Source organism: Oryctolagus cuniculus, chromosome 6 (assembly GCF_964237555.1).
Source record: "Oryctolagus cuniculus chromosome 6, mOryCun1.1, whole genome shotgun sequence".
Classification (NCBI taxonomy): Eukaryota; Metazoa; Chordata; class Mammalia; order Lagomorpha; family Leporidae; genus Oryctolagus; species Oryctolagus cuniculus.
The window spans coordinates 88480939-88496815 of NC_091437.1; the positions used below are offsets into that span (position 1 = coordinate 88480939).

Below are 15877 nucleotides of genomic sequence, written 5' to 3' on the forward strand. Positions count from 1 at the left end.
AATCTCAGGTTTCTAAACAAGAGGTAGATTACATGGAATATGTTCTAACTCCAGGGAAGTGTGCTCTCTCAGTCAAGAGAAAGGAGTTGCTCTTCACCAACTAAAAAGCAGCTAAGGATATTTCTGGGAACAGCAAGATTCTGTGTAATATGGATTCCAAGTCTTTGTATGAAGCTTTATGCTTATTAATAATTTTTCTTTTTTAACTTCTATTTAATGAATATAAATTTCCAAAGTACAGCTTTTGAATTACAGTGGCTTTCCCCCACCTATAACCTCCCTCCCACCCGCAACCCTCCCCTCTCCCTCTCTCATTCCATTCACATCAAGATTCATTTTCAATTATGTTTATATACAGAAAATCAATTTAGTATATTCTAATTAAAGATTTCAACAGTTTGCACCCACACAGAAACACAAAGTGTAAAATACTGTTTGAGTACTAACTAGTACTCAATTAATTCACATTGTACAACACATTAAGGACAGAGATCCTACATGAGGAGTAAGTACACAGTGACTCCTGGTGTTGACTTAACAAATTGACACTATTGTTTAAGGCGTCAGTAATCTCCCCAGGCTCTAGTCATGAGTTGCCAAGGCTATGGAAGCCTTTTGAGTTCACCGACTCTGATCATATTTAGACAAGGTCGTAGTCAAAGTGGAAGTTCTCTCCTCCCTTCAGAGAAAGGTACCTCCTTCTTTGATGGCCCGTACTTTCTAATGGGATCTCACAGAGATCTTTCATTTTCAATGTCTATGATCTTGTGGGCTCTTGCCATGTATTCAGAGAAGAATTCTGAATAGTGGCTAATATAGACCAGACAGCATGATAAGTTTTAAGGATTTTATTCAGTGAGAGAAGTGGGCAGGAGCATAAGGGTTCCATTTAGGAGAGGAAGAGAAGTATAGAAGCTGAGGTGAGTCCATACCAAGCAGAAAGTAGGCCAGGAGCAAGCCACGTGTAGCAAGCATGCAGGCAGGAAGGCAGGGAGCAGGATGCCCCAAGGCGTGGGCAACAGTTTCTTTTTTTTAATTTTTATTTAGTAGATATAAATTTCCAAAGTACAGCGTTTGAATTACACTGGCTTCCCCCCACCCATAACTTCCCTCCCACCCACAACCCTCCCATCTCCCGCTCCCTCTCCCATTCCATTCACTTCAAGATTCATTTTCAATTTTCTTTATATACAGAACATCAATTTAGCATATATTGAGTAAAGATTTCAACAGTTTGCACCCACAAAGAAACACAAAGTATAAAGTACTGTTTGAGTACTAGTTATAGCATTAATTCACATTGTATAACTCATTAAGGACAGAGATCCTACATGGGGAGTAAGTACACAGTGACTCCTGTGTTGACTTAACAGATTGACACTCTTGTTTATGGCATCAGTAATCACCCTAGGCTCTTGTCATGAGTTGCCAAGGCTGTGGAAGCCTTTTACAAATGGAAAACAAATCTGTATTTGTACAGTAGGACATTGCTCATAATCTAGAATAGCTCTGTGATTCTTTCAGCCAGGTGAGAACTCTACCAGGAATTTGCCATGGTAACCACAAAGTTATGCAGTTACAAACATTACTTCTGAGAAGTAGCTTGGCTGTACTGCTGGAAATTGGCACAAGAAGTACACTTGAAAGGTTTTAAAACAAAGAAATTTCCTGGCTGTGGACTTTCCCTATGGGTTCTTTGATGATAACACCTCCATTTCCAAGAATTCTGTAGACAAGTGTGCCCTGCATAAAGGACTCTTCTAGACAATTGATGCCAACTCTTAATTGCATTAAGTTTTTTTTTTCTAAAATATACTTTTCACTTCCAGGATCTAAAACCAGAGCCCCCAGAATCCAATTTCATGGCTTTCCTCAGCAAACTGTGCCTGAGAGAGTATTTGAGCTAAAATGCATTACAGATATCCTTTGTGTAGCAAATTTGGATAACAACTTATAGCACTATAAAGAGAATATTTTCTCGGTTGGAAATCATATGCTTTATACTTTAAGTGATGGTATTGTGGTTTGTATCTAACCAGGGTTGTGAACAATTTCAAATTTATTAGCCATATAGAGAAACTTTGCAGGATGCTGTAAACAAATTTATGAAAATGATAAAAACATATATTTTTTTCTGACAAAATCTCCCATTGATTTGATGTCTTACAGACAGGAATGATTAATGAGCAAAGTACATGAATTTATGACAAAAATAGTGATTATTTAAATGTTAAATTTTAGTATTCAACTTATCAGTATAAAGGTTTTTTTAGTTTTATTTAATATAGATATACATGCTATTGGTTTTTAGAAATAAGGTTACTGTCTATTTAATTTTCAAAAAGAGAGTCATTTATTCATAAATGGTTATATTTGTAATATTATTTTAACTATGTTTTATTTTAATTATAATTTTATAATTAAATTTTTAAAACTATTTGGAACTTCTAAATGTGCCCTGTAAATAATTATACAGTTTAATTTTTAATCAACATTCTCTTCCTTCTAAAATACTACCCAATGTTCATTGGGGACATATATTTGATTAAATATCTAAACTGATAAAAGACAATTTAGACTGATCTGACCATTTAAATGGTCCCATTAAGCACAGCTTTCTCTCCTGGGGAAAAGTTTTTCAGCATATTAAATTGACCCACTTCCCATTGTTTCTCTAGTTAAGGTAGGATCTAAGTAATTTGTATGAATTGGTAAAAAAAGGGGGGGCAGGTCAAGCTCAGGATCTTTGGGTCATACTCACTGGAGAAGCTTCCTTGCCACATGGTTGCTGGGTATCCCCACAGGCCTTCATATATCTTATCCATACAGCCTGGACTGTGTGGCACTATAGGTTAGGCTGCCATCTGCAACTCTGGTATCCCATGCAACCACTGGTTCAAGTCTGGTATGCGCCACTTCTGATCCAGCTCCCTGATAATGTGCCTAGAAAAAAAGATTACCCAAGTGCTTGGGCCTCTGCCATACACTTAGGAGACCCTAATGGAGTTCCATACCCAGCCATTTGGGGACTGAACTGGTGGGTGGAAAAATCTCTCTCTCTCTCTCTCTCTCTCTCAGGGAGGGGGGTGTCTCCCTCTCTCTCTGTAATGTTACCTTAAAAAAAATAAATAAATAAATAAATAAATAAAAATAGAAAAAAAAGTCTCATGCCCAAAGTAAAGCTGATGAAATTTGACCATCCAAGCCTTGTCCCATCTCCCTACAGGAGGTAAAAGGCTGGAGTCAGGGATTGCCAAGAGTGGGCACAGCAGTTAAGACTTCAATTGAGTGCAGGCATTTAGCCTAGATGCCCACATCTCATATAAGAATATCTGGGTTCAACACTCAGCTTCACCCCTGACTCTAGCTTCCTGCTAATGTGTACCCTAGGGGGCAGCAAGTGATAGCCCAAGTAGTTGCATCTCTGCTACTCTTGTGGGAGACCTGGATTGGGTTCATTGCTCTCAGCATTGGTCTGGCTAAGCTCCAGCTGCTGTGGGCATATGGGGAGTGAACTAGTGGATAGAAAATCTCCCTGGCTGTCTGTCTCAAATATATAATTACATAAATTTTTAAATAGGTTTCAGCGGAACTTTTATAACAATTCATCATATTCTGATTAGTTCATCAAAATGCCTGTCTTCATCTGAGAATATGATACAATATTTGCATACTGTGTTCTGAGTGTGAGCACACACACACGCATTGACGGTTCAGTGTTTCCTATGTGCCAATAGATCTTTAATGTTAGACTACTATATAACACAACCAAAGCATGGCTTAAAATAATAAATAATTTCAAAGGACTATAGAACAGGAGACACAAAGATTATTTGTTTCCAGTAGACTTGGGGAACAAAAGGTATAGGTTTAGATGAAATAAAAAGAAATTATAGTGGCTGACACTGTGGCGTAGCAAGTTAAACCACAGTGCCAGCTTCTCATATGGGTGCCTGTTAGAGACCTGGCTACTCCACTTCCAATCCAGCCCTCTGCTATGGCCTGGGAAAGCAGGAGATGAGCCAAGTGCTTGAACCCCTACACCTGCATAGAAGACCTGGAAGAAGCCCCTGGCTCCTGGCTTCAGATTTGCCCAGCAATGTCTGTTGTGGCTATTTGGAGAGTGAACCAGTGCATGGAAGATCTCTATCTCTCTGCTTTTGCCTCTCTGTAACTCTACCTCTCAAATAAATAAATCTTGAAAAAAGAAATTACAAAAAAAGTTAAATACATTTGAATAAATTTAACCAAGGAGTTGAAAGAACTATACAAGGAAAATTATAAAACATTAAAGAAAGTAATAGAAGACACAAAAAAAGGAAAAATCTTTCATCTTCATGGATTGGAAAAATTAATATCATGAAAATGTCTATATTACCCAAAGCAATTTGTAGATTCAGTGTGATGTCACTCAAAATACCAAGGACGTTCTTCTCAAATCCAGAAAAAAAATACTAAAATTCATATGGAAACACAAAAGACCCAGAAAAGCTAAAGCAATCTTAAACAAAAACAAAGCCAGAGGCATTACAATACCAGATTTCAAGACATACTACAGGGCAGTTATCATCAAAACAGCATTGTATTGGTACAAAAATAGAAATGTAGACCAATGGAACAGAATAGACACTCCAGAAATCAATCCATGCATCAACAGCCAAATAACCTTTGACAAAGGAACTTAAATCAGTCCCTAGAGAAAAGACAGTCTCTTTAACAAATGGTGCTGGGAAAAAAGGATCTCCACATACGGAAGTACAAAACAACACCACTACCTTATACTTTACACAAAAATTAACTCAAAATGGATCAAAGTTATAAATATACAACCAGATACCATCAAGTTACTAGGGGAGACAATTGTAGAAACTCTGCAAAACATTGGCATTGGTAAAGATTTCCTGAAAAAGACCTGAGAAACACAGACAATAAAACCAAAATGGATAAATGGGATTACATCAAGCTGAGAAGCTTCTGCACTGCAAAAGAAACAGACCGCAAAGTGAAGAGGCAACCAATAGAATAGGAGAGAATATTTTCAAACTATGAAGCTGATAAAGGATTAATATCCAGAATCTATAAAGAGCTCACAAAACTCAACAACAAAATAAAAATTCAGTTAAGAAATGGGCAAAAGGCTTGAAGAGGCATTTTTCAAAAGAAGAAATTCAAATGGCCAATAAATACATGAAAAATTGCTCAGGACCTCTAGCCATCAGAGAAATGTAAATCAAAACAACAACAAGACTTCATCTCTCCCCAGATAGAATGGTTCTTCTACAGAAATCAACAAACATTAAATGTTGGCAAGGATGTGGGCAAAAAGGTACTCTAATCTATTGTTGGTAGGACTGTAAACTAGTACATCCATTGTGGAAGACAGTATGGAGATACCTCAGAAACCTGAAAAGAGATATACCATATGACCCAGCAATGCCACTCCTGGGAATTTACCTAAAGAAATGAAACCAGAATATGAAAGAGTGATCAGAATCCCCAATTTTATTGCAACTCAATTCACAATAGCTAAGATACGGAAGCAGCCCAGATGTCCATCAACTAGTGATTGGATAAAGAACTTGTGAGATATATATTATAGAATACTACTCAGTTGTAAAAAAGAATGAAATCCTCTTTTTACAACAAAATGGACACAACTGGAAACCATTACGCTTAGTGAAATAAGCCAGTCCCCAAAAGACAAATACCATGTATTTTCCCTGATCTGTGGTAACTAATAGAGTACAAAAAAGTAATATATATATAAATGAAATTGACATTTTGTGATTCAATGATTATTTATAGCCCTTGTCTGTATTGTGAGGAGCAGTACTTTTTTCTTCTTACCATTTGTTGAATTCCATACTTAGCACAGGATTAATCTTACATGTATTGAATAGACTGAGAGTAAATCATTGTAAAAATTAAAGGAAGAAAGGAAAAAGGAAGGAGGAGGGAGGGTGGGAGTGTGGACGGGAGACAGGGTAGGGTGGGATGTAGTACTATATTCCTAAATCTGTATATATGAAATACATAAAATTTTATCACTCTAAAAAAATTAAAAATAAAATGGAATAAAGAAATTACAAAGGCTATTGAATTTATACAAAACAAGTATTCCCTGCAATAAGGAAGGAGATAAAACCTTTATGAAACATTTTCTGGAGTAGCTTCAGGACAGAAGGCATGAAGATAAAGAGTGTGAATTCCCAAAGGCCTTGTTGATGATACAGTAAATCACCTTAAGTAAATTTTAAAAAGGCCACAAGAAGAAAAAACACATCTTTTGATATACACGTGGAAAAGTCATGTCTATATGTCTATGGACAAACATATTATCTAAAATCTCATGTTAATAATTTTTATTGAAATCAATGACAACTTTTATTTTTCAGACACTAAGAGCCTATGTTCTTTGTGTGTTTCTTGGAAATTCACCACTTTCTTTATCATTGATAAATACATTTTTCCATTTTAGAGTAAACAGATATTTTTGTTATTCTTATGTATTCTACTTTAAACAGTTAGTATTCTGTGCATTTTTATTTACACATTTATTCATCTTGGGCTATGTTATATTTTCAGTTGATTTCATAGGTGGACTTGACACACACTCCTACTACCAGGATCATGTTGAGTTAAAGCCTGTTAAACCTGTAAGTAAAGGTGTGATGACATGGAAAATATTAATCCTTCTAACCTGGCAAAAACTAACCAAACCTGAAAGTTTTGGACCTACTATTACTAATTATTGGTTTAATTTTCCATTCATATTTAAAACACACCTTTCATGTGTAACCCATCATCATCATCATCATTATTCTTCATTCTAAAGAGGAATTTAAACAGCTGACATGGTTTCTATTCTGACATGAGATTTTTATCTTATCTTCCTTATCAATAGTTGATTAACAAATTGATAAAAATTGACATTATTTATTCTTCAGAAGTTAAGACTGAATAAGTGCCTTGGGGGCAACATGGTAGAGAGGAAAAGGGAAAAACACCTAGGTTTGAATCTAGGCCCTACATATGAGGACTCAGGAATCTTTCTTGAGATTTCTGAGACTTATTTGATTATCCATATACAGTTTCATTGGGAGAAGGTGGATTAAATGGGATAATAAACATAAAGTACATATACCTAAAATTGCCTATTACTGTTGGATGTTACTTAAATATTGTCTAAAACAAGCTCAGGAACAACTAAAATCTATCTAGGACTGGGTATGTTTTTGTTCGTTCCCAAAGAACATAGAAGGAAATTAACAAAAAAAAAAATACCCAATCGTGGATAGATTTTAGTTGATTACAAGAAAGGAACCTTGGTCGTTTGATTTATGAAATATCAGAGAACAAGAAAATACAGTGACTCCATTCCTAGAAAATACATGACAGTAAAAAAAAGGTTGTCTATAAATACTATACACTTTGCATCTATTATCTCATTTAATCCTCATAAAAATATTGTGATATACTGATTAATATTCCCAATTTATAAATAAAGAATCTGTAGCTGAAATCCCTGAGAAACCATCACCAGCTTCTCTACCTCCCCAGGCTGAATGAGTTTCATTTTGGGGGAACATCTAAAATAAACATAGGTCACAGGCTTCACAAAGCAGCACTAAGTCTGTCACATGGTAGATGTTGAAATCAATTTTGTTTTTTTAAACAAAATCTAATTTGGAAAAACACTCACCCCATGTAACACTCTGGGATCAAGTAGTTACCACCTCATTATTCATGCTCCTGAGTGACCATAAATGATGTGCTCTAAAAGTTGATAATTGTGGATTTGGGTAACTTGCAAAGGATTTTGACAGTAATAAAGATGGTCATAACATTGGAAGTGAGAAAGAACTGTAACAACGCCTGGTGTTGACTCACAGAGATTCGATGTATTTGTTACGAGATAAGAGGATGATAAATGGTTTCTTTCATCTCCATTGTGAAAAGAATTTCCCAGCAGAGAAACTTCCATGTGAAAAATTTTCCACTGTAGAGATCTTTCTAGCAAGGAAAGTTTATTAAAAATTACCATTGATTAATATTGACAGTGGTATCTTCTTTCTTAAAGGATGTTAAACAATAGATACACCTGTACCTTTGCACTTCAAATAGATGTTCTGTGAGGGTGGCCCAGAGACAAATGACTTTTATTAGTTCCTTCCATCTCTGTGAATCAAAAACATAAAAAAAAAAAAAAATCCTGTGGTACAGCAGGTTTAGCCTCCAATTGCAACACCAGCACCTCATGTCAGAGGACTCATTCAAGTCCCAGCTACTTTGCTTCTGATTCAACTTTTTGGTAATGTGCCTGGGAAAGCAGTGAAAGATGGCCCATGTACTTGGGTCCCTGCCACTCATATGGGAGACTCAGAAGGAATTCCTTGCACCTTGGCTTCACCCTGGCACAGTCCCTGCCATTTTGGCCACTTGAAGAATGAACTAACAGGTAGAAGAACTCTCTCTCTCTCTCTCTCTCTCTCTCTCCCTTTCTTTCTGTCTTTTTCCCCCTCTGACTTTCAAATAAGTAAAATAAATCTTTGAGAAAATCCTCTTGTGGCCAGCATTGTGATGCAGTAGGTTAAGCCACTGCCTGCAAAGCCATAATCACTTATGGGCACCAGTTCAAGTCCCAATTGCTCCACTTTCAATCCAGCTACTGGCTAAGGCTCCTTGCAAAGCAGTAGAAGATGACCCAAGTGCTTGGACCCCTGCTACTCATGTGGGAAACCCAGATGCAGTTCTGACAGTTGTAAACATTTGGAGAATGAACCAGCAGATGGAAGATATCTCCTTCTGACCCCTGTACTTTTCTGTGTAACTTTCAAATAAACAAAATATTTTTTTAAAAAAATTATTTTGAGGTGGGCATGTGGTTTAGCAGTTAACATGATGCTTGGGATGCCCACATCCCATATTAGGGTGCTTGGATTCAAGTCCCCAGTTCACTTCCTGTCCAATTTCTTACAAGTGCCTTGGAGGCACCAGGCAATGGCTCAAGTACTTGGATCCCTACCACCCATGTAGAAGATTCATATTTGGTTCCAGGATCATGGCTTCAGCCTGGCCCAGCATTTGGGTAATAAGCGTTCTCCTTCTCCTTTTATCTATTCCCCTGCAGCCTGGCTTACTTTCAAATAAATGTTGAAAAAAAAGAAGAAACAGCACTCCCAAAAAATTAAAATTTAAAAAAATTTAAAAACATCCTCCAGAACACTAAAATTTTTCAATCAATTCACTGTCTCCTCAGAGGTTTTATTCAATGTGTCTGTTCACTGCTGATTTGCACAATTTTAGCTGAATGTGGCGTGAACTACAGGCTGCAGAGAACAATAGAACTAGTTTCTACTTTGACAGATTATGCATTTTATCATGTAAGATGAACAAGAAACACCTTTCAAGAATAAAGAGAGCAGGAATCTGAAAGATCAAACTAAGCCTGCATTGAAATCACTGTGCATGAAACAATTTAAGAGGTTGGAATCTATGCCACTCAACCAATATGCAAATATTACAGCTTTTATCTGGCTAGCATCTATCAGTCTGCTTGATTTCTTTTATAAGACCTACATATAGGATTCCATTATACTCAGCTTGGTAGGTCTATGTCACCCTTGAACTTGGAGATGAAGCCAACCTTCTGTAGTATATTGTTTGAGAGGAGTTAACAGTAGTTTTTAATTTTTTAAACCTCTTTAATCCTATAGCATACAAAGCCAGGTTTTATGAGGAAATCACTTTACTAAAAGGATCAGGAGATTCTTCAGCATATTCCTAGGCATATGTATATATAAACATGTAACTTTCAACTTTAGATGAGTAGTTAAATCAATATTCTATTCATAGGTAACATTTGTAAGCTATACAGGAATCCTTAGTTCACAAGTTTGAATGTGTGATTTTGCCCACAGTCAAACTGTGTGAATGCATACACTGGAGATGTGGCTGTGATGGGGTGAGATGTTTCACATGTATATTTTGTCATTAATGATTTGTCCCTTTATTTTTAAAGTAATAAAATCAATCTATCAAGCTTCACTGGTTAAATAAACTAGTTCAGTTGTATTTGCCACCACTGATTGATTATCTACAATGTGCATTCAAGGCACTGTCCTGGGTGCTGGAGATAAAGTGATAAATCATACTTAATTTTTGACCTCCAGCTGTTAATGATCTGGGAGGGAGATCTACACAGAAATAAGTAGATAGGAAAAGATGTCCTCAAAACCACTGTGTGCATTGGTGAGGAAAAACTTCACTGGGAGATAATGCCTGAGCTGACTTGAAAAAGATGGTATGAAGTTTATCAAAAGCTGAAGTACAGCCACTTTGGAAGAGAGTTTGGCAGCTTTTTTAAAAACCAAACACATTCTAACCATCTGACCCAGCAATGGAACTCCTTGGTGTTTACCCAAAGGAGTTAAAAACTTACCCCCACAAAAAATCCTGCACAGATGTTTACAGAAGTTTTATTCACCATTGCAAGACTTGGAAAGAACCAGAGGGTTCTTCAGTAACTGAGTGGATACACTGTGACACATCCAGACTATCATTTAGTGATCATCCAAACTACCATTTAGTGCTAAAGAGAAATGAGCTGTCAAGCCATGAAAGAAGCCTGAGAAGGCTGTATACTGTATGATCTAATTATATGACATTCCAGAAAAGACAAAACTATAGAGACAATAAAAAGATCAGGGGTTAGGGGAAGGGAGAACAGGCAGAACACAGAGGATTTGGGGGCAATGAAACTATTAGATATAGTACTGTGATGGTAGATGCATGCTCCTATTTGTTTGTCCAGACCTATAGAATGTATGCATGTATACCAAGAGTGAACCCTAATGTCAACTATGAACTGTAATTATCATGCCTTGAAGTACCTTCATCAATTGTGATAAATGTACCATTGTGGTTTGAGATTTTGATAAAGAGGGGGTCAATGCATGTGTTGGGGCAAGGGGTAAGTGAGAAATCTCTGTCTTTTCCTCTCAGTTTTTTATAGACCTAGAAATGCTCTGAAAAATTAAGTCTTTAGTTAAAAAGCTGGAAAAGAAACAGATGTGTCCCCAGCATAAAGACTGATTTTTTGGCCATTCCTCAAAGGACAAAGTTGAAACTTGGGACTATCCAAGCCAGTGTTTGCCGCAGTTGCCAGATCAAGTGAGCCAACATAAAAGACAGCAGGTGCTGAAGCAGATCAGGAGTCTTGACAGCTTCTGGCAAGGATGGGAGTGAACTTCAGCAGTCATTGCCCACCATCTAAATCACATCATTCTTTTTTAGTTAATTAAGTTAAGGGAGACAGACAGACAGATAGAGCTCCCATCCACTGATTCTTTCCCCAAATGCCCACAACAGCCAGTACTGGGCTGCGGTTGAAACTGAAAAGCTGGAAGGCAGGAACTTAACCCAGGTCTCCCCCATAAATGACAGGGATCCAATTGCTTGAACCATTACCTACTGCCTCCCATCGTGTGCATTGGCAGGAAACTGTATTGTCAGGAAATTGTCAAGAACGAGAGCATGGATGCAAACCCACGTACTCCAATTTGGAACATGGCCATTTTAACTCATAGGTTAGACAATCGCTCCCTAAACCACAACACTCTTTATGCCTAAAGCTAGAGAATCAGTTTCAATGATTATTATCTGGGTGTCCCTAGAAGGCATCTGACACACAGGTCAGGGGCAGCCTGTACTGGCATCCATTTTCTTGCCATGGCTACAAGAGAGGGGGTGTAACTCACCATCACTGCAACCTGAATGTGCACCAGGATGCCCCTGGTCACTGCTTTCATACACTGATGCCACCTTTTGTGAAGGAAAGAGCAAACATTGCTCTCATCAGAGCCAATTGGTCAGCAGGCATGCCAGAAGGGACACTTAAGTGCTGGCTTCCTGGAGAGAAGAAAATATCATGGAGGAGAAGGGTTAAGAAAAGCATATTTACCTCTCAGGAAGAAAACAACTAGCATGACATCAGCACACAGAGCTGTGAAAGAGATGGCATTTCCAAGAGCATCAAAGTAAGCAATGAAGTTAAAGTTTGTCAAAATCATGATTGGTACATTTCCATCAAAATAGTTAACATCAGAGTAGTGAGAAAATTAAGCTCCTTGTAGCAGTCAATCTTTGCATAAAAACAATTAGAACTAGGCAGTTTATAAATTAAAAAAAAAAAGACAGCAGCTGAATACCAGAGCTATATATGGGAGATAGATGGAGCCAAATCTATTATGTTAGAAATTTCCACTAGGAAGAAGCCCCATGATGGCAGTTAAGAAATACTTGATGAGAAAAGCTGACCCTGAGCTTTTAGGCAATCTGTTTCTAAGGCCTCCAAAGGATAGCTTGACTTTTCTTTGGTATCTTGACTTGTCTGATTGCCTTTGCTGGAGGCTAATTTTTCTTCACAAAAATTGCCACATGCTATGTGGCTGCTGCTGATTGAGTGGCCACTGTTACAACTAAGTATTAGAAGACAGACAAGGTCAATCCTTATGCATGCAGGCACTGTTGCTGGCTCCATGTGCAGTTTTACTACCTGTTCCCCACCTCCAGAGGGAAGCTTGCCTCTGATGGATATCTGTCAGTAGGGCAGAAGCAGAGGTGATCACATCTACCTGCTCTTTCCTAAGATCAGTTGTTTCATATTAATATCCCCATAGGAATGTTGGCACCAGGCCATTTACATATATAGCATCTAGGTCAAGCATTAGCTAGTAGCACCAATTGTGTGTGTGTGTGTGTGTGTGTGTGTCGAGAGTGTGTGGAGGTAGAATGATGTGCCTTCAAGACCTGATTTTTTCAGCATTAAAGTTACAACTTATTAGCACTCTAAATAAGGTGTAAAAAAATTCTGAAAAGTTTAGGCTATAGTTATTAAATCCTTGTATATTTGATAACGTTTCTAATTTATCATAGGAGTTACTTCCCAAAATTGTTCATCACAGCTGGGTTTAAAAAGTGCTTAGGAAATGTAGTAATGTTCACTTATGGATGCCACACTCTAAGCGTATTGGAGAGCCATAGAGATTTCCCTTTGTGGGATTTGAAACAAAAGAACATAAGCTATTGAGGTAGAGCCATATCATTCCTGGATTAGTTTCTAAAGAGTCCTGTTCTTTGCAAGGTGTCAAGCCAGTAATTACCAGCCATGTTTTAACAAACTGTGGCTGGAAGAACCTAAAAACGAATAAAAGGATAAAACTTTGTTTCATTTGTCCTTGACTGGCTTGCACATTTAAACATTAATCCGAACAAAGGGGCTGCATAAAATTCTATCTCCCATGGGTAACCGAGCTCTGCTCACAGCTAGGGCAGGCTAGCTATTCCCATTATTAAGCTTGAAATTCCATGGAAATACAAGGCACTTACAGAGACATTAGCTCTCCAGACTCTACCACAGTCAGCACCCTTCATCCTTGTCCCAGTGGACAGATGGCCTTTTCTGCATGCCTGCTGTACTTAGCACAATAGTGGCTTCATTAAGACTCTTGCTGTTCCTAGCTTTGGAGCTCTTTCTCTTTGTTGTTGGTATTAACAATTTTGATCCATCATAAGAAATGAGTATAACCATTCAGAATGTACTGTAAGAGCACTCCTAATATGCAGCCATTTGACAGTGTGGCAATGCAATGGCTGTGTTTGTGTGGCTTATGCAGTTTACATTCAGCACAGTAGTTAGTGGTGAATGTGTTGATTCCTGTCCTTGCCAGGAAAGAAACATGCCTCCATGCTATCAACAATGCTGCCAGCCACACTCAGGAGGTCTATTGTGACCACCATGACCAGGGTCAGTCATCTGCTCTGTCCTGGCTAAGGATATAGGTCAATTCTCTTGATATAAGACCTTGCTTTTTACCCCCTAGCATTGTGAAAATCTTTGTACTCTTGCTGCCTAGTCAAACTCATGAATACTTTTCCTAAGTGAGAAAGATGGTCTTTGTTGCCCTCCAGGGAGAATGTCAACTCTTGGCTTTCCCAGGACTCTCAAGACTTTTTTTGGTAGCAGTAACTGATGTCAGTGGCAAGAAAATAGATTTTTGCAGAGTTGTAGAGGTGTGGTCCATTCTCCCAAAAAAGTGATTAACAGCAATACCAATATGCATAACTTCATTCTGCCCTGTCTTCAAGAAAAGATACTCTATGATTTTTAAATTATCAAGATCCTAAAATTGTAATTGTGAAATGCATGAAATTTTGAACTGTAAAGCAGTATAGTTTTGCATACATTCCTGCAGACTTACTTCTAAGGATAGAGTTTAAAAACTTGCCATGGGACCTCAAATTCCCTTAAGCTGGCTGGTAAAATTAGCAGCTTAAGTGCTTTAGAGGTCATATGGATAGAATTAAGTAGTAAAGTGATCATATAGATAAGATCAAGTATTAAAATGATCATATAAATAAGATGAGGTGCTTGGTAATAATAATAGAATTAAAAAGGAGTGAATACTCCAACATGGGAAACAGTCCATAGAGCAGACTCATAGAATGACAATTGCTTTATATAGCACTCTGACCTCAGAATCAGCCCTTAGAGCATTCTGGTCTGGTCTGAAAATCCCAGGGTAGCATTTCAGACATGGAAAGCCAAGACATTGTGGCAAAAAGTGTTCTTTTTGAAATGAAAAAAAGGACCATTTGATGGTGTGGCAAAAAGGACCTCGGTGGGTGAGACCCCAGTGGAAAGAAGTGGCCACCAAAGAAGGATGTACTTTTCTCTGAAGGGAGGAGAGAACTTTCATTTTGCTTGTGGCCTTGTCAAGTTTGTGGATCCAAAAGGCTTCCATAGCCTAGGCAGCTCCTGTCAAGAGCCTTGAGGGAATCACTGATGTCATTTAAGAGTGTTAATTGTTAAGTAAACAACAAGAGTCACTGTGCACTAACTTCCCATGCAGGGCCTTTGTCGTCAAAGAGTTGTATCACTTCCTTTTATTGTATTAAGTGGAGGATATTTTTTATGTCTCATAAGTTACAGTTATGTCTAAGAGCTCACAAAAAGTTTATCATTCTTGGGTTCTTCTTTAAAGATAATTAAGTTTCTGAAAGGAAAGAAGGGGAGGAAGTAATGGAAAAGGGGAAGGGGAAAAAAGTGAAATCACCGTCAAGATGTAATAGCTTTGAACAGCCCTTGTCTGGACTGTTGAGGAACAGTTTTTGTTGTTTTTTCTTTCTTTTCCTTTCTCATACAAAGCATTGAACTCTTTAACTAGAATAGAGTTGATCCTCTCTATATAAAGTTAAATGAAAATAGATCTTAGTGAAAAACAGGACAGAAAACAGGAGAAGGAAGTGGTAGAGAGGTGAGAGAGTAGGTGGGAGGGCTGGTACAGTGGGAAGAATTACTATGTTCTTAATGCTATATTTATGAAATGCATGCAAATAAATAAAAATGTAATGAATATAAACCTAATTTTATATCAAATATGTGTTTTTTCATTTCAATTTATATCAAAAATATTTATTATTCCCATATATTTCTTTGAATCTGATTTTCAGCAAGCTGATTGTAATGAGATATGTCTGGACAACTGGAAAAATGTGAATAGGGACTGAATATTAAATGAGAATAAGAAGTTGTTCATTTTGATAGATATACTAAAAATACATTTTTTAAAGAAAAATATTTTTCACCAGTGAAGCCAACATCTCTCAACTTTTGACTTTGAACCAGATAAGTCTTCATGTTGGGTCTCTCCTTCCTGTGGGACACTGAGCAGCATCCTTGTCCTCTACCTATTAGCCATCAGCAGCACCACTCCCTACCAAATTGTGAGAATCCAAACTGTCTCCAGACATTGTCAAATATCCCCTGCTTTGGAATCACTGAATTAGATACATGGAGAAGTGCATGAATGTCTGG

At 37.5% G+C, this 15877-nt stretch overlaps 1 protein-coding gene across 2 annotated transcripts in view; it reads left to right on the forward strand.

The window, feature by feature from the left end:
- Positions 1-15877, forward strand: part of NKAIN3 (sodium/potassium transporting ATPase interacting 3) — a 772255-nt gene that overhangs the window by 742676 nt on the left and 13702 nt on the right. The window contains exon 6 of one of the 2 annotated variants that reach the window (XM_008255564.4): positions 6586-6656. The exons of the other annotated variant lie outside the window; for it this stretch is intronic. Within the exon in view, the coding sequence (XP_008253786.3) occupies positions 6586-6656 (71 nt within the window). The remainder of the gene's footprint in view (positions 1-6585; positions 6657-15877) is intronic. 2 annotated transcript variants of the gene reach the window in all.